Genomic DNA, 18,918 nt, shown 5'->3' with positions numbered 1-18,918 from the left:
GATGAGGGAGATACGACCTTCGCAAGATCTGCACACGGGCAGATCGGTTAGACAGGTTGCCCAGGCCGGTCTGACCAGTCTGATTCTGTGTAATCCGAGTAGGAGTTGTAATTTAGCATGATTTGTATTAGGGTTTCGACTCCTGGGTGGGGAAGACCTTCCCTCCCTATAAATATAAAAGGATTCGGCCGATTGAGGGGATCCAACCCAATCAACAAAAACCAATCTATTATTTTGTTTCTTTTCCTTTATTCTTTTGCCCTAGCTTTTCCAATCTACTACTTGCTATTCTTCTTTCGTCTCGACATCGTTTGAAGGCGTTCTAGGTGGCCTGCCGATCCTAGAGCAACCCTACGTGCACCTGCCCTGACGTGACACCTCCCGGATGAGCGTTCATCGGCCTACCGTCGGCCTACCCAACAACCGGTCAGACCGGTCCCTGTAACCGATCAAACCGGCCTTCATCGAGGTGTTGCAGCGAGTCCCTCCGCGCGCCGCACGATCGTGTGCGTTCGTGTGTTGACTAAAAAAACATCAACACATTGACTAGTCACATTTTAATTTATTACACGCACATTGTGTAAGTACAATGGCATCTCTGGGGAAAATTTGATTCTAAGTGGAGTGGTCAAACTGCGCTGCCAATAAGCCATATTTTTGCCATGTCAGTTTCAAGGAATCAGGTTCAAAAGTCGCAAACTGGTTCTTCATGGCACTTGGCACCTTCCCAGGAAGCTTCTTCCCTTCCAGTTTTTTATTTGAGTCAAGCATTTTACCAAATCCAAGATAGTGAACTGGGATTCATAAACGCGTCCGAGGCTCCTATTTGAACTTGCTACGTCATACCTATGCAATGGCCGATGTTTAGTCATACCTATATAGAGAGAGCTCCTGGAACCACAAGGAATTAAAGCTTCTCGGTTCTCATAAGATGATGTTAGGGTGCCCTTCCTTCCGTGTTACATTTTTTCTGGTGATCCAGTTAATTCTTATCAGCATGAGCAACCTCGTTCCCCTAGCAGCCTCGAATTCGACTTACGGATGTAAGTGCTAAACTAAATATTTGTTTTTACTATGATTTTTACAGAAGTATGTATTGTAACCTTGGACGACAAGCTGATCCAAGGTTATGGATTTTGATCCCCTAGTTTTTACATGCATTTGATCAAGAGCAGAGACAGAGATAATAGATTGATGGTCATCCTAGGTTTGAAATCTGTCGATGACATGTCTCTAGTTGTGGTTGAGCTTGTATATTCGTAAGACCATCCTCTCCCGGCTCTCTGTATAGAATAATATCAACCAATGCTATGTTTGGGTGAGGTTTTTAAGGTGTCACAAATCTATTTAGACCACTAAAAGGTAGGCCTAGCCCATCAACATTTAGTAACATGGTTTGAAACTAGAAAACTAGTGAGGCTCTTTTAGGGCTAACGCCCTCAGGTACTTACCCCAAATAACGGTACATAAGTACCGATGATCTCTCGGTGTAATAGTGGCCATGCCTTATCGCCTCACAGTAGTAATGTTAATTTTCCTCCATTGTTCCAAACCTCGTGTCAAAGCTAGGTCTTTCTTTCCTTTCTTGAACTAATATGCAAGTTGCAAAAATGAAAACAAAACATTTGTTTATGGAACAAATTTATGTTTTATTTTTGTATCATGTAAATAAATTGAGACGAAGTCTGAAGTATTGTAAAGAGACGAAGTCTGAAGTATTGTAAAGAGTGTATATATAGATGACATATTTTCCTTTTGGATCTTGGTGCAGGCGGTTGGAGCCCCTCTTTAACTCCATGCCCAGGAGACCCTCCAGTAATAAACTGCCATCGGCCGCCCTGTCGACATGGCTGATCCATGAATATATGAATTTATACAGGTGTTATTGATACACGTGTCAATAGATTCGATGTTTTTCAAATTTCATGTTATACGGGTTGTTCTCTTTTCCCCAAATTCAATATATATGTTACGTACAATCCTATATCACTTCTTGCGTTGATGTATATATCAATAAATCATTTTTAAATCATTTTTTTGGAGACGTATCAATATTTGATCACTTCATATACATAAAATCTATCTTCATTTTCAAATATATGTGAACTCTACTCTTTATATTATTATCTAATACTCAGAGGCTTATATCTATACTCATATATATAAAATCTATCTTATATGTAATATCTTTTTAAGGTACTTTTCAGACCGTGTAACCAAATGGTACATTTAAAACATCAGAGGCCTGTAACTATGTGTGAGGAGGAAATTCACGCTCAAAGTATGAGCTCAAGAGAACCCTCCAGCAGTAGTTAAGGTAGGAAAAGGTTAATCTAAACATCATTATAAAATCATAGGCAGTTCTTGATCTTCTTTTGTTCCCTTGAGAGCACATGAGTTTGCGCTTCTCCTTAGCTTATTAAAAGGAATCGCACTCGTATGTATAACCTAAGATGGAGAATGAGTGAATTAGATAAATTTAAAACTTTAATTTATAGCTTATACTACTTTGCATCGAAGTTCATTAGAACATGCTATTTAGGAGTATATCTATGGTTGATCTATTGTGAAAGAACCCACCCATAAAAATATTTTGCAACGAAGAGCCAATCCTAACAAAAATTACTCTAAATAAGAACTCAAGTTGCAGTATGAAATGTGGGAAAATGTAAAGAAGTGGGTAAGAGAGGATGCAAACTCGGCATGACGATTTATCTCGTAGAGTTGGTAGGTAAATGTCACCCCTAATCAATATTTGAGCTCCACCACGAATATATTCCCGATCACCAAGTCTCTCTTAGTTAAAATCTTGGACTCGCCACAAATACTCCCATCAAGCTAGATGAGAAGTTTGCCACAAAAGCAAGCCTTTACCATTCCCTTTCTTTCGATCACCTTAATGTTGTCTCTACTATAATAGTAGATACACAATTCCACTTCAATATAGTCTAATAGAGTATCGAGCTAAACTTTCACGTTATAATACATGATACATCAACAAATACAACATCAAAAGTTCAGTAGATTAGTATATTTTAATACTTTAATATAAGTTATGTCTAAGGTTTTAATGGATTTCAGGCCTATGGGTGAAATTCTACACCCACCCCAACCTATGGGCAGGAGGTCGGATCTAGACCCATGGGTGAAATGTTACACCCACACTCAATCCACTGGGTGCCAAACCCATTAGCACGTGAACCTATAGGTGTCATTGCCATCCCTAAAAATTACAAAAGAATGACACAAGTCGGTCAAACAAAAAATATGAACTACTCTATCCATCTATCGTATCAGGGAGCTCTAAAAATTCTGTAACATTACATATAACTATAATAAACCATGTGCGGCCTATTTTGCTTTGAATATTTGAAATAAAACTTTCCGAAATACCATACTTTAGTTTTCGGGTAAGCTGTCCCCTCAAAATGGTTTCTAAAATCCAAAAAACATCATCTAAATTCATGTTACGAAGAGTGCTATTTTATCTAGCTATCTCCGAGCATAGGTGTTATGGTGAAAATATAAGTTTTAAGCATTTGTTAGCAAATCAAGTTTTAATTTAAATTTAAATTCAATATATTTCAATTAGGCTCAACTAATGCAAAGATGCTACAAATAATGCAAAGACTCACACTAATATATGCCATGACATGCTTAGAATTTCTGGATTGTTACCGGCTGAATCGCGAAACCACGTATTTCCTTCGTCCTAAAATAAGTGTTCTTTTAGCCTTTAAATTTTGTTGTTCTTTTAGCACCTAGTAAGTCTCATCTAATTAAAGCAACGCTCACACTAATAAAAAATGTGTGAAGAAGTGTGTGAAGCTAATATAATCTAATGATCAATTGATTTTATTTCTCCAATTTTAATGTACGTGCAGGATCCAGAAAATCAAATAGATAAGACGGCTTTGAATCACAACTAGTATGAGTGTCTAACATGGTCATTTCTCAAAAGTATCGATGTGTCTAAATTTTTTTTAAAAGGACACTTTTACAGCACTGTAACACAAAATAAACACAATCCAAAACAAATTTGTACTAATTTAAGCTCTCGCACCTATGAAAATAACTGTACACTTCTGATAGCTTTGGCAAAGTCATGGGTTCAATTTGGGGATCAAACCGGTTCGCTATTTTTGCCTCAATGACAGGTGGGACCGAGACCACCAGTTGTGGCCAACCCCATGGCTCCGCGCCTCCGCCTTCGCAAATGCCCGCGCAGTCGCCGCGCCGTCACCTCCGCTAACGCTGCGCATGCGCCGCCACCGTCACCACCTCACCCTTGCCGCGGCAAAGTCCCACGCCGCCCTCCTCAAGTCCGGCATCTCCTCCCCCACGCCCTGGAACCAGCTCCTCACGGCGTACTCCGCCTCCGGCTCCGGCCTCGCCTCCGCGCGCCGGGTTTTCGACGAGATTCCCCTCCCCGACGCGGTCTCCTGGAACTCCCTCCTCGCTGCGCACGTCGCCGCCGGCGCGCACCCGGAAGCATGGCGCCTCCTCCGGGACATGCACGCGCGGGGCCTCGCCGCCAGCACCTTCGCCCTCGGCTCCGCGCTCCGCTCCGCCGCCGCGGCGCGCCGCCCCGCGCTCGGCGCCCAGCTGCAGTCATTCGCCGTCAAGTCCGGCCTTGCCGACGACGTCATCCCCGCTAGCGCGTTGCTCGATGTCTACGCGAAATGCGGCCGGTTGAGCGATGCTCGCCGCGTGTTCGGTGGAATGCCCGAGCGGAATACCATCTCTTGGAACGCGCTCATTGCTGGGTACTCGGAGTCTGGGAATCTGGCACAGGCGATGGCGCTGTTTCTTGAGATGGAAAGGGAGGGGTTGGCCCCAGATGAAGCGACATTTGCCGCGTTGCTCGCTGCAGTTGAGGGTCCAAACTGCTGTTTCTTGATGCAAGAACTGCACGGGAAGATTGTAAAGTATGGAGAAACCTTGGGTTTGGCTGTGTTGAATGCAGCAATCACTGCGTACTCGCAGTGTGGGGCCCTTGCTGACTCTAGAAGGATCTTTGATGGAATTGAGAGTAGGGATTTGATATCATGGAATTCTATGCTTGGAGCCTATGCTTACCATGGGATGGATGACGAGGCAATGGAATTCTTTGTCAGGATGATGCAAGAGAGTGGAGTCCATCCTGACATGTATAGCTTCACAAGTATCATAAGTGTGTGTTCAGAGCACGGGCGTGACGATCACCGAGGGAGGGGAATTCATAGTTTGGTGATCAAGATTGGGTTGGAAGGAGTCACACATGTTTGCAATGCTCTGATTGCCATGTACACTAGATTCACTGAGAACTGTATGATGGAAGATGCATACAAGTGCTTTAATTCTTTGGTGCTGAAGGACACAGTCTCCTGGAACTCTATGTTAACTGGATATTCACAGCATGGTTTGAATGCTGACGCTTTGAGATTCTTCAGATGCATGCGGTCAGAAAATATTAAGACAGATGAGTTTGCATTCTCTGCTGCTCTGCGGTCCTGCTCAGACCTTGCTGTGCTTCAGCTAGGTAGACAAATACACTGTTTAGTCATCCAATCTGGTTTTGCTTCCAATGACTTTGTTTCAAGCTCACTGATCTTCATGTATTCTAAGAGTGGAATGCTTGGTGATGCAAGAAAGTCCTTTGAAGAGGCAGATAAGAGTAGCTCGGTGCCCTGGAACTCTATGATGTTTGGTTATGCACAACATGGCCAGGCACAGGCAGTGACCAACTTGTTCAATGAAATGCTGGGACTGAAGGTTCCTCTGGATCATGTTACCTTTGTTGGCCTAATTACCACCTACAGTCATGCCGGTCTTGTAGATGAAGGGTCAGAAATTCTCAATACTATGGAAACTAGGTATGGAATTCCTCTGCGAATGGAGCACTATGCATGTGGTGTTGACCTCTATGGGAGGGCTGGGCAGCTTGACAAGGCAAAAGAGCTTATTGAGTCAATGCCATTCCAACCAGATGCCATGGTTTGGATGACCCTTTTAGGTGCTTGCAAAATCCATGGGAATATGGAACTAGCAAGCGACGTGGCAAGCCATTTACTTGTAGCAGAACCTCGACAGCACTCCACCTATGTTCTTCTCTCCAGCATGTATTCTGGTCTTGGTATGTGGAGTGACAGAGCAACATTGCAGAAGGTGATGAAGAATAGGGGATTAAGCAAAGTTCCTGGATGGAGCTGGATTGAGGTGAAAAATGAGCTGCATTCATTCAATGCAGAGGACAGATCACATCCAAGGATGGATGAAATCTATGAGATGCTAAGAACGCTGCTTCAGGTGGCACGGAGGCTTTGTTCTTTGGAAGACGAAGAGATTCTTGTGACAAAATCCAGTGATACATGACCTGCAACTTTTTGTTGTGTACGTTTCATTCTTATCCAGCTAGTGTTATACATTGTTTCTATTGGCATTGGGTAGAAATCTTTGGAAGTTATAGAATGCCTTAAAGTTAATGGAAGTTATAGAATCTCTTAAAGTTAATGTGGATCACAAAATAGATACTTTTTATGTTAATATTTATTTGATTCAACTTTTGTGCTTGTAATTTGCACCTAGGAGATCCAAAATCCAAATAGTAGTAAGAGCTTTAATTAACAGGGCAACTTTCAAGTTGTACATCTTCTAGTGATGTGGCTTGGCTATTTGCTATCATGCATGGTGAAGCCCTATGCAATTTGCTGCCTATATACATTTATGATGCAGATAGTAATAATTTTCATTTCTTATTCTGAGCTCTTATTCGTAATTAAACTTTTTCACATACTGCTTCCTTCTTGTCCCGTGCAAAGGGTACACATAGAGATTGGCATGGGCTTCTTTAATGTGTTTGTCAGATGTCTCAATTGGTCTGCCACGACAGAAGCTTTTCTGGACTCCACAGATCATGCAGTTGGTCTATGAAAGGCCAATAGTTCCAATTATTTTCTTGTGTACAACCACGTCTGGAATGTCATGAAGCTTAGATTCTTTTACTGAGGAAGTTTGTGAAAGTCTGACATTTGCATAACTCCAGCCTGAGTACAATGGACGCTGAAAGCATGGAGAAAAGAAAAGAGTTGTTATAGAGAAACACAAGCGCTAAGCAACCATACTCATGGTAGGTAGCTTGTGATGCCCTAAGCTGTTTGCACCCAACATTCTCGCTTAAGTCAGGTTTGTAGGATTATGAAACACAACATGGCAAAAAGGGAGCCACAGTTTTTGTGGTGCCACTGTCCACCTTGGAGCAGCATTCTGGCCACCCCATGGCTGCGTATATGGCAATTGAGCACTGAAATCCCTTGGCAACAGGAATGGTCTTCATACATGGTCACCTGTCATTGACGTGCATCATTGCACTTTCTGGCGCAATGATGGAGACTAATTTAGTTGAAGGTTGATCTCAGTACCGAGTGATACACATATGCACTTGGTGAAAGGAGTGCGTTCACAAGTGTTACTGTCCAGTTCTGTTATTCAATCAGTGTTAGTTACAAATGGGAGATGGTCTGCCTTGCTGTGTGTGCCTCTGCATTGAAACTGTAACTCTGGTGCAAACATGGGGATTCTGAAAGCATGTCTGATAATGATATGGCCATGTACGTATATGGCACAGTGAGGGCAGGAAAATCTATGTACTCATTTCCATTGTGAGGCCAACACCAAAATGGTCACAGGCCAATACATGAATCTGATGGTGGGTGAAACTTTGGACAAGATCAGAAGTGCGTGGATTCTCTATAAGAAGTCTGCTTTCTGTTTGACTTATGATTGGAAGTGCCTAGATCAGTGTTCTCTAAAACAACCTCTGCTTTGTGTTTGACTTAGTTGTGACAAAGTATGTGCTGTAGTAGCTACCTAGTTACAGACATCCATTTGGCAAACTTTAAGCACACCATTGACATGTAGGAAATGTGATGACCTTAAGCTAAGGGAAATAATGAATACAGAATTGCACATAGGCAACGACTTGGTACTCACACTTCAGAATATAATGCTCCCAGCCATGTCTTAAACTGTGTTGACCTCTCCTATATGCCTGGACTATAGGAGAGTTTGTTTCGACAAATGCAAAGATCTTCCCTCTGTGTCGTTTCATGAACAAATTGTGTGTGCCTTATGTTCTGTTCAGGGCATATAAACCAGATGCATCTTCGGTGGCAGGGATTGACCAATTTAGGAAGATGTAGGACAGATGATCGAGCCAGATGCAAATCATGCTGTTCGTCGGAAGACGTTGGCTATTCTAAAGCCGCTTGGTCTTGTAGTTGCAGTTAAGCTTTGTCTTTGGCCATCATTAGCTAGTTCAGTGTACCTGTGAGCCACCTTTACTTTTTTCAAAAGAAAAAAAAAAGAATACTGCTAGAGACTGTGATAGCGGGCATACTAGTTTTATGGCTTACAAGTTACAAGCAGTTTTAGTGTTACGTAGTTCATGCGATTTTTGTTGATTGTATCTCAATCTTGGTGGCCAACAACTTAGCTGCGTCACCTAAAGTTGATGGAAATCTATTGCATGAAAAAGAATCGCAACCTAGATTGGCATTTTTCAGGTAGGAAAAAATTGACGCACTGTGCTTGTAAGCTTGTTTCTGTGAATCAAAGAGAAGTACTTGGAGGATATCCATTGTTCTTTGTTAATTCAATTCCGACTTGAGTGAGCATAAGGTCTCTGCCTAGGCTGAAGACATGTTTTTATCGTGGGCCTGTTCGCTTCAGCTTATAAGCCGGTTGAAAAGCTGAAACGGCTGATTTGTTGTGAGAGTAAAACACTGTTTGGTGGCTGATAAGCCGGCTGAATAAGCTGAAGTGAACAGGCCTACATGAAACTTGGGCAAAGTGTAGCGTGCGCGCCGTAGTTTCTGTTCTTTCTTCTTCTTTCTTCCTTCCAAGAACACACCACCCGCGGCCGACGGCGCCACACCGCCGTGCCGTGCCGCTCCGCCCGCCTCCCACCCCGCCCTTCCTAACCGCTGTCGTGACTCACCTCCACCGTCAGCATCGCCCATCGAGGATCCTCCACCACCCGACCGGCGGTGCCATCGCCGCCCGCAACCTGCAACCACCGCCGGGCCGCCACCGCCCCCGACCATCCTCTAAGGCCGCCAGCGATTGGAATCCCCCAACCCAACAACCCCAAACTCCAAACCCTAATCTCCCCACATTCGTCGGCAGTGGCCGGCAGCCACTCGCCCGCGGCCGCTCCATCCACCTCCCGCCTCAGCCGCCTTCACCCGGGCATCCTGGTCCTTGAGCGGTCGCCGTCGGAAGGAAGGGGACGGAGGGGCGGAAGCCTTGAACGGATAGGGTCGCACGTGCGTGGAGTCTTTGCGCGACGCGTGTCCGTTCGCTGTAGTTGGGTTGCGGCGCGCGCGCCCAATAGGGATTTCGGCGGAGGAGCCCTCTTTTTATTAGGAAAACGTGGCAAAATGTCGGCATCAACCAATCAGCCACGAAACGGACACGGAAAGGTCACCGCCCAAACCAAACCAAACCAAACCAAACCCCCTCCGCCACTCCCACCAACTCCCCCCGATCTCGGCCATGGCGGGGGAGGGCTCCGGCGCCGGCGTGGAAATGGGCGCGCTCATCCGGCGGCTGAGGCTCCACCAGGCGGGGCCATCCCCTTACGACCCCGCACCGGCGGGGACCCCCGCGATCGACGGCGGCGAGCAGCTGTTCCGGCCGCGGAGGGCCGCCGTGCTCGTCTGCCTCTTCCGGGCTGCCGCCGGCGAGCTCCGCGTCATCCTCACCAAGCGCTCGTCGTCACTCTCCACCCATTCCGGTGAGCGTCTCGCTCGCTTCCTCGCTTGCCCTTGTTCCGTCCTTTGCCTTCGTGTGGACTCGACTGGCGGATTGGGTACGGTTGATCCGAATCTTGGCACGATGTTAGAATCTTTTTGTACGGTGGAAATGTTTCGATGGTCCACGCGATGCTACAATCTTTTGTCTCTTCTTTTTCGTACTCTGATAAGTCGCCGTTTCAGTCATGCAGCTTTGTGAATTTCCCGACTGAAAATGAGCCAAAGAATTAGGAGAATATAGCATATATTAATCAAGTGAGAATTTCGAGTTCTTTTAGTGGTGTTTCAAATAGAAAATCTAGCTGACCGTTTAAAAGACTGCATTGCATTACCATTGTCCTCCTGCCTTAACTCTAGTGATGAGTCAGAACAAGCCTTTCATCTCAGGAACTAATTACTTGGATTTGTCCCTTGATGTAGATTAAGCTTAGCTGCCACCTAAATTCAGGCAACAAAGCTTCCTACCGTATTCAGATACTTCTTCTAAAAACAATATAATAGCTTCTATAATTGGACAATCAAGTTTACAAATGGTGCACAGCTTCATCTCAAGACATGAGTGAATTTGTCCTATCTTCCTGTTTGCTCTAGAAAGCTTGCTGACCTCAAATCAGCTCCTACATTTGGGATTAACTTGCTACAGAAACGTGAAGAATGTAGTATTTGAATTCTTGGTTAAGTTTGTGTTGACCACTTCTATGCATTTGATTATGATTTTGTTTCCTCCATATGGGATTCCAGGTGAAGTTTCACTGCCAGGAGGGAAGGCAGAGGAGGGTGATGCAGATGACGTAGCAACAGCATTAAGGGAGTCAAAAGAGGAGATTGGGCTTGATCCAGCTCTGGTCACTGTTGTTGCATCTCTTGAACACTTCTTGTCCAAGGTGCAGTGCCTTTTGTTCTCACTTGAATCCCTAAGGATAATTATACCACAATGGGTACACTGTCTTATTTCATCAGTGGAAGAGTATGAAATTTTTTCTTTTTTTTTGTTTTGACTCTGTAACCAAACATACATGCGCAGCTAAATCAATTTCACTCAGGATTGTTAATTGATGTCTCATGGATAAATGGATAGTACAGAGTCATAGACTATTTTTTCAAGAGTTCTTTACTGCCAGATCACAATAAATAACCATTTTTTACCTTCAGGTAGCAATCATTCTGCATCCCACAGAAATTCGTATTATTAGCCTTCAAGTGTCTTTGTTAGTTAAGTCTAGTAGCTCTATTAGTTTTTATTCCTATTTTACCCCTTTACTCAGCCACCAAGTACCTCTTGGTTGGCAACCTATATATGCACCAAAACTGGGGTATTGCCCTTAGAGGAATGAGAAAGAGATCCATTTGGGCCAACAATTGGTATCTAAAGCCCATCTTTCCCACCACCTCCCTCCTCTCCTGTGCTCCACCCACCTCTCACCCGAAACCCTAGCACCCGCGGTGGGCCCACCAGGCGGCGGCGGCGGCGAGCTTCTCCGGCCAGATCCAACTGGCGAGGACTTTTCCCCACCTATCCCGCGCACGGATCCAGCGGCGGCGGGCGTTCCCGCGGCGGATCGAGCGCGGGCGGCGCGGATCGAGCGGCTCGGGAGGCGGCGGCCTTCAGGTGCATGCGGGTGTCGAGCGGCTCGGGCGGCGGCGATCTCCAGGCGCGTGCGGGCGTAGCGTGGCACGGGCGGGGGGCGGCCAACGGCAGCAGGCGGCACCCGGTGGCCACAGGCAGCAACAGGCGGCGCGCACGGGCGTAGGCGGCGGCGTGCGGAGGAGGTCCGATGGCGGCTGCTCGGCTCAGGCTAGGCACAACGCGGTAAGCAGGAGCAGCGGCTTCCAACGCAGGCAGCTCGGCAGTAGGAGCAACGGTGCGCGCGGGTGGCTCGGCAGCAGGAGCAGCGGCGACTTCTCCCTCGACCTCTTCACCGACCAGCTCTCCAGGAGAGCACTGGCTGCAGGTGGCGCGGGTGGTGCGGGCCCCGCAAACGCCGCGGCTATGATGGCCGACGTGGTGCCGGCACTCTCAGCTAGCACCAGGGGCTCCTCTCATGCCTCCTCCCACCGCTCAGACACGACAGTGCGCAGCGCCGCAGGACGGCGGCCGAGGAGGAGGAGCGGCACATTGCGGTCGAGGAGAAGGCAGCAATGGACGGCGCCGGGCACAACGTGCGGCTGCGGCGCGCGAGGAGAAGGAGGAGCGGCGTGCGGAGGTCGTGAGGCGAGAGGACCGGCGCCGCGCGGCGGCGTTGCACGACGCCGAGGTGCGAGAGGTGGCTGCAGCTCGAGCATCACGCGTAGCGGCTGTGGAGGCCGCGGCGGCACGTGCAGCCGAGGCAGCTCGCCTATCCATGGAAGAGGCGCCGATGCCGAGGCGCACGGCGACCGTCCCGAGTCGGAGGAGGCGGACCGGCGGTGGAACGTGGGGGTGGACCGGTGGGTCTAGGACTTGCGTCGAGGCGCGGACGCGGGGTTGGACTGGTGGGTCCAGGACTGAGTCGAGGCGCGGACGGCGGGTGTCCTCGGAGCAGGTGGAGCTCCATCCACGAGTCCGGCCTTGACTCCGACTGTGACTCCAACCTCGACTCCGGGCACCGACCCCCGAGGGTCGTGAAGACCATCACCCGGGAGTCCGTCGGCAGCACGCAGTGGCCGATGTTGACGAAGACCAACTACATGGAGTGGTCCTCGGTGATGAAGGTGAAGCTCCAGGTGCGGGAGATGTAGGATGCAGTCCGGTACGGCGATGTCGACAGCCACGAGGACCGGCGAGCGCTCGAGGCGTTGCTCACCGCGGTCCCGATGGACATGGCGGCGAACCTCTCGGGGAAGAGGACTGCCAAGGCCGCTTGGGACGCTATCGCTGCAGCCCGAGTTGGCAGCGACCGTGCCCGCAAGTCCACTCTGCAGAAGCTTCGGCAGGAGTGGGATCGACTGGCTTTCAAGCCGGGCGAGGACGTCAACGACTTCGCCCTTTGCCTCTCCATCATGATGCAGCGGCTGGAGCGGTACGACGACGACGAGATCAACGAGGAAGTACTCGCAGCTCGCTATCTCCATCGAGACGCTGCTCGACCTCTCGACGTTGTCGATTGAGGAGCTGACGGGGCGACTCAAGGCGTTCGACGACCGCGACAAGCCTTCTTCAGTGGTCAGCTCCACCTCACTGAGGAGAGGTGGCTTGCCCGCCAGAAGAAGCGGAAGGAGGGGGAGTCTTCTTCCTCGACAGGTGACCGCAAGCGCAGCAAGCAGCACAAGGTGCCCAAGGCGTGAGGAGGCGCCCAGGACGGTGCCGCTTACGAGCGCGAGGCCGCCAAGACAACACCTGCTACAATTGTGGTAGGACTGGCCACTAGGCCAGGAACTGCCACCAGCCGAGGCGCAGCCAGGCCCACGTTGCGCAGGCTGTGGAGGAGGAGTTGGCTCTGTTCCTGGCTCACAGGACCATCGAGCTTCTTCCGGCGGCACCGGCCGTGACGGCTATCCTCCACCTCAACAAGCTGCACCCGCACATCTCCCTCGGCGACGGTACCAGCGACAACAAGATTGACGGCTGGTTCCTGGATAGTGGTGCCTCACACCACATGACCGGGTGCCGGGAGTACTTCTCCGACTTGAATGTTGACGTGCGCGGCTCTGTCAAGTTCGGCGACTCTTCGGCCGTGGAGATCAAGGGCGTCGGCTCCGTCATCCTCGTCGCCAAGACTGGCGAGCACCGGCTCCTCACCGGTGTCTACTACATTCCCGCATTGAGGAACTCAATCATTAGCCTCGGGCAGCTGGATGAGAACGAGTCGCGCATGGAGATCGACAGCGGAGTGCTCTGCATCTGGGATCGACGCCGCCACCTCCTTGACAAGGTGGATAGGGGGAAGAACAACATCTACATCCTCTACGCGGAAGTGGCACAGCTCGGCACCAAGGAGATGGTGCAGGGCAAGATGGTGGATAGTGGCTCGACATCGACGTACAACTACTACACTCACTTCGAGGGAGCTGGGGGAGTGGGCAACTCTTCTTCGCCGAGCGTGCCTACCCCAGTCCCCGGGTTTCCACCGACTACGGCGAGCTCTTCACTGGACCGCTCGGTGAGTTTTGCCGCTCCGCTCTCTCACAACGAGGACCACGTCAACGCGCACCACGATGGCAAGCCACTGCGGTACCGTACCATGGCGGACATTCTCGCCGACCAGCCGGTGCTGGGACGGGTGTCGGGACGGGACGGGACCGGTGCCGTGCTTCACCTGACACGCGACAACGGTAAGTCTCGCTCCTTCGCTGAGGCTGAGGGACACGCGGCCTGGCGTATGCAGATGGACGCTGGATAGCAAGTCCGCTCAAGTTCGCTGAGGAAGGGAGCGTCAAGGCAACCACGTCAACACTCAGGAAGAGTTAAGTTCCAAGAGTTAGTGCCTATGTGCTCTTAGTGCCTGTGAGCACTAGTATCCGTGGGTGATTCGTGCCTACGTGCACCTTATCACCAATTATGCTTTCCTTTCTATGTAAAAGCTGCTAGACTTAGGGGGAGATTGTTAGTTAAGTCTAGTAGCTCTATTAGTTTTTATTCCTATTTTACCCCTTTGCTTAGCCACCAAGCTACCTCTTGGTTGGCAGCCTATATATGTACCAAAACTGGGCTATTGCCCTTAGAGGAATGAGAAAGAGATCCATTTGGGCCAACAGTCTTGGTCTCTTGGATCTAAATTTTATTGAATGGCATGCATATCAAGTGCTTTGCTAATCTGAGATGTGGAAAATTAACTTTATAATATGATTTAGACCAAATTTGTGCTGCCATTTGGCGTGGGAATCAAGTGCACGATGTCATTACCTTTCAAGTAGTGGTGCCATGATCATTTTCTTACTCTTGGTACGAAATAGCCTTAACATTACTGTGGTCTTAAGAGGCCGGTAGAAAGGGAGGGAATAATTATTTCCTGCATTTTAAAATGCCCTATGGCCCTATCAGTAGGTCAATACTCAAGAGTTCCCTTTGTTTATGTACATTTTTCCTTCATTAGAGTGATAAGATTGTATTTAGCATTACTATTTAATCATATGCTTCATCACTAAAGTATTCTCCATGTCCCTGGCAGCATCTTTTGGTGGTTGTTCCTGTTATTGGCATACTGTCAGATATACAAGCGTTTATACCTGTTCTTAATGTAGCTGAGGTGGACGAAATATTTGATGTACCCCTGGAGATGTTCCTCAAGGTTTGTAACTTTATCTTCTAACAATGCTAAGATTTACGATGGTGGCTGAACCTGAACCGCCTTCTGCAATTTACCAGAAAAATTACCCATGGTAACAGCATGTGCTACCTGCTGGATTTTGTTGTATGTATATCAAATTACTTTCTAGAATGGCAAAGTTGTGATAGGTTGACTTATGGAATCAATAATTGCAAATACCTAGAAATCCACTTCCTTTGCATTGGTACCATGGAGACATTTATCCCCTGAACCATTTGGGTTGAATGGCACAGGATGAGAACAGGACATCCGAGGAGCGGGAAAAGATGGGGCAGGCATTCACAGTTCATTACTTCACTTACACAAAAGGGAACCAGAAGTACTTAATCTGGGGTCTGACTGCCCGGATCCTTATCCATGCTGCTTCAGTTGTATACGAGCGACCACCAGACTTTCCTGAGGGAAATGCACATTTCAACTTGCCAAAGTACACAAAGGATTGCTCTTCAATGCTAGCAGGGCTTGCCAAACACTAGTGTCTATGACACTGCCTGAACTAGACTACTGGGGGCGTAGGAGGTTTCAACTACAAGGAATAGTTACAGAATCCAAGGGGAGTCCAAATCATATGGGGTCATAATTTAGATTCTTTGCACAATCTTCACTTAACACAATAGTTGATGCACGCCAAATGGTCCATTTTGATGTTGTTAACGAGGTCAAATACTCAGCTCTGATGCAATTGAATTGTATGTATAAATCATATTGTTCTGCTTAATGCATTGTTCATTTGTTCTATAAGGATGAGAAGGTTCTGAACAACTTTATGTTCCTGATTATGTTGGTTCTGCAAATGGGCATCTTGAACTCTGCCTTTTTGGACATGGTGTGTTTGAAGTATCTATCACACTGGTTCTTAATGATGTTGAATTCAAATATCTAATGACCAAAATCTAGCACGAAAGGTGGCTGTTTCGGAATGGCCAATTTAATTGGAGACAGAAGTGCAAAGGAATAAGGAAGTTGACAAATAACTAGATTTGGTTGTGCCTCTCCGAATCTGCATGTGGATAGACCGCAGGGTAGTTTTTTTTTACTAGCAAACCCGTGCGTTGCAACGGAAGAAAAATATTAAATTTAAAATAACTACTTAAATAATTATATATTTGTGCAAATAATATTATCGCATGATTAATATACTCAGAAAAAACGATGGAGCATTCATTTACCGTTAGATTTTAAGTGATATGATCGAAAAAGATGACATATAATATATGTTTGTTGTGGCTATGAAATACGAATTCCTCTGCTCAAATATTAAGAAACCTAGGATCTTTTTGAAGATGTTTCTTCAAAATTGCATTTTAGGATTAGTCAGCAACACATTTTAGAACAACTACAGGAGCTTTCATGTAAATGTGCTAAGTCTTATCTCTGCCAGGCTTCCACCGTCCATTTTCTACGATTGTGAACCGTCCGTAAGTGCATGCCTCGCCGCCACTTCAATGGCCGGCACCATTGTGAGCAGCACTGGCAAGCAAGGTGCCGAGGCTGGTGGAGGCCAACGAGCTGGAGCTCCCAGTATTACTTCTGTAGGTTGGCCCCTCACCTTACCTCCCCTCCATCACGTTCTTCCTCCTGGCAAGCAAGCACCGCGGCTGCAGCGGACCAGCATGTGGGGGCTAGAAGGGGCGCGCCGTGCAGGTCAAGAGCCTCGGTGTTTTGGCCCATGGCGCATGGCGGAGTGCCGGAGGAGCACATCAGGCAGGGAGGCAGAGTTGCTGAGGGGCGGTGGTCGAGCTACAGGTCCATGGCAGCGGTTGGGATGCGGTGCTTGATTCCACGGCTGTTGTAGCCTGCAGCTTGATTCGCGCCGACAATGCTCGATTCGTTAGGCGGCAGTAAAGCCAACACCTCTTTGCTCCTCTTCCTCTAGCAGGAACACGCGAGCACCACCAAATCCGGGTCGAGCAACCAATTCACGCAAGCCAAATCTTCCTTCTCTCTAATCCCTCTTAGTTGTATTTCACATCAAGCAACGAAATTAGATAAGCCCCAATCCACCTGCAGATTGACAAGCATGCAGTGCAGCTCCCAAATTCGATCTCCTACCGCTGTGTCGCGCGTCCTCATGTAGGGAGGTGAGACGCAAATAGGTGGCGTGGGGAGTAGGAGAAGGGAGGTGACAAGCGTTGTGCAGCCGGCTAACGGATAGGGCGAAGGGGAGCTTGCAGACCAAGATAACAGTTAGAGATTCGAACTCGTAAGCAGGGCGGGGACGGTCTGCGGTTGATGCGGGAATTGAGATGGAGTGGGAGGTGACATCAACAGTCAATGACGGATGGCTGAAACAATCGATGATGGAGTTGGATTGCGGGTTGATTTTAGTAAAGTTCGAGGGTTTTTTCCAAAACAACCATGACGGTTGGAAGAAACAACCGCACTTTAATATTAGGCTAGCATAAATGCCCGTGTGTTGCTACACTTTCTTAGCTGCTCCCAAGTTGTCATCCGCTAGCTCCAGTTCGCTTGCTTCACTTCCTAATATGGTTTAGGATGTTTCATAATATTTGTATACATCTCTAATAATAATAAGTGGACAACTCCTTTGAATTCTACATGGCCAATTTGAACAGTGGAATCTCAATTTTTATACATTACAATGTGTCCTACATTTGGTTCAAACATGCATTAAAACCAACTCCTATCTTAGCTTTTATGCTTTTATGAATATACAAGTTATTATGAACTTGTCCATAAAACTTTTAGCCTATAAAAAGAAAAAACTGCAAGGCTAAAATAAATGCTCAATCCTTGATTATAATATGCTCAACAATTCATGCCTGAGTGTATACATCCCGACAACCTAACATCATGGTCTAGTTGTTCCAAGAAACATGAGCAATCAACCAATGCAAGTATCCTTCTGCAATTTGCTCCTCATAATATAGTCAATGATGACCAAATGTTCTACTTACAAATTAATTTTCACCTCATAATATAGTCAATGATGACCAAATGTTCTACCTACAAATTAATTTTCAGATTCAGATAGTAAAGGAATAGCAGTCGACCTACTATCTTGCAGCTGAAAAATTTAAAATATAAGGACAAATCATATTTAAGATTTGATTGTCCATCAATGGGCTAAAATCCTTCATAACAAAAAACCATAATTATTGTTAGGCATCTAAGAGAAGGCATTTTACTAACATGAACACAAATTGTAGAAGAGAAGTCACTGTACCTGAGTGACCATGAATTGTGCCCCCAAGAAGTACCACAATATCCGAGTGACCCACGATAAGATCCTCAATCATATTACAAAATAAGTGGAGCAAGAAGATCCCTTTTATCATTGATTTACCTCTCTTATCATTAATTCTTGTGACTTAAAAAGTACCCGTGCAGATCAGCAGTGACGTGCTCTAGTGGATTTTTCCTCATCATCCTACGCATATGGTTCCCAGTTGTGGATTGCCCTCCTGGTGATGCAGCAGTGGGTAGTGGAGCTTCTTGCTTAGGTCAAAGCGGCAGCCCCTTCTGGCAGGTGGCGGTGAGTGTTGCTAACGAAGATGACATCAGCTAGCACTGCCTCTAGTTGAGGACTATTGCTGGCCATGTGAGCAAATCCACACTGGTGGGTGGTGGCATACATCACTATGGCCATGCGAGATCTATTGCACGTCATGGGGGAGCTCCTCCACCGCTATGCTATGCCTGTGACGCCTCCCCACCAGGATTAGCTTCAGATTCCAGCAAAGGGTGACAGCGATGCGACGCGCCACCACTACAGGGTGTCCCAGCGCCACCGTCGGGAAAGACACCAGTCCGCCCTCGTCGGAAGCCGCAGCACCCCCATCCCCTACGTGCGGTGGCGTAGCTGCGCTAGGACCACCCCTCAAGCCAGCACCGGCCATGCCCGCGCCGGCTGTGCT

At 47.5% G+C, this 18,918-nt stretch overlaps 2 protein-coding genes and 1 long non-coding RNA gene across 3 annotated transcripts; all 3 read left to right on the top strand.

The window, feature by feature from the left end:
• Positions 1 to 873: 873 nt before the first annotated feature.
• LOC117859901 (uncharacterized) lies at positions 874 to 2,032 on the top strand. Its single transcript, XR_004641329.2, has 2 exons — positions 874 to 1,043; positions 1,772 to 2,032. It is a non-coding gene; the product is annotated as an uncharacterized lncRNA (long non-coding RNA).
• A 1,840-nt stretch (positions 2,033 to 3,872) lies between these two features.
• On the top strand, positions 3,873 to 8,076 carry LOC117859890 (putative pentatricopeptide repeat-containing protein At3g25970). Its single transcript, XM_034743086.2, has one exon. The coding sequence runs from the start codon at positions 4,261 to 4,263 to the stop codon at positions 6,352 to 6,354; it is 2,094 nt and encodes a 697-aa protein (XP_034598977.1). The 5' UTR covers positions 3,873 to 4,260; the 3' UTR covers positions 6,355 to 8,076.
• Positions 8,077 to 9,439: 1,363 nt separating this feature from the next.
• Positions 9,440 to 15,802, top strand: LOC117862175 (nudix hydrolase 15, mitochondrial). Its single transcript, XM_034745703.2, has 4 exons — positions 9,440 to 9,775; positions 10,536 to 10,678; positions 14,882 to 15,001; positions 15,274 to 15,802. The coding sequence occupies exons 1-4, from the start codon at positions 9,535 to 9,537 to the stop codon at positions 15,514 to 15,516; spliced, it is 747 nt and encodes a 248-aa protein (XP_034601594.1). The 5' UTR covers positions 9,440 to 9,534; the 3' UTR covers positions 15,517 to 15,802.
• Positions 15,803 to 18,918: the final 3,116 nt, after the last annotated feature.

This window comes from Setaria viridis, chromosome 6, assembly GCF_005286985.2.
Source record: "Setaria viridis chromosome 6, Setaria_viridis_v4.0, whole genome shotgun sequence".
NCBI lineage: Eukaryota > Viridiplantae > Streptophyta > Magnoliopsida > Poales > Poaceae > Setaria > Setaria viridis.
The sequence above is the reverse complement of the archived record's forward strand: the minus strand, read 5'-3'. Positions and strand labels throughout refer to the sequence as shown.

Coding starts and splice junctions, on each gene's coding strand:
- LOC117859890 (XM_034743086.2), top strand. CDS start 4,261: ATGCGCCGCCACCGTCACCACCTCACCCTTGCCGCGGCAAAGTCCCAC.
- LOC117862175 (XM_034745703.2), top strand. CDS start 9,535: ATGGCGGGGGAGGGCTCCGGCGCCGGCGTGGAAATGGGCGCGCTCATC. Junction 9,776..10,535: donor GTCACTCTCCACCCATTCCG/GTGAGCGTCTCG, acceptor ATGGGATTCCAG/GTGAAGTTTCACTGCCAGGA. Junction 15,002..15,273: donor CCCTGGAGATGTTCCTCAAG/GTTTGTAACTTT, acceptor TGAATGGCACAG/GATGAGAACAGGACATCCGA.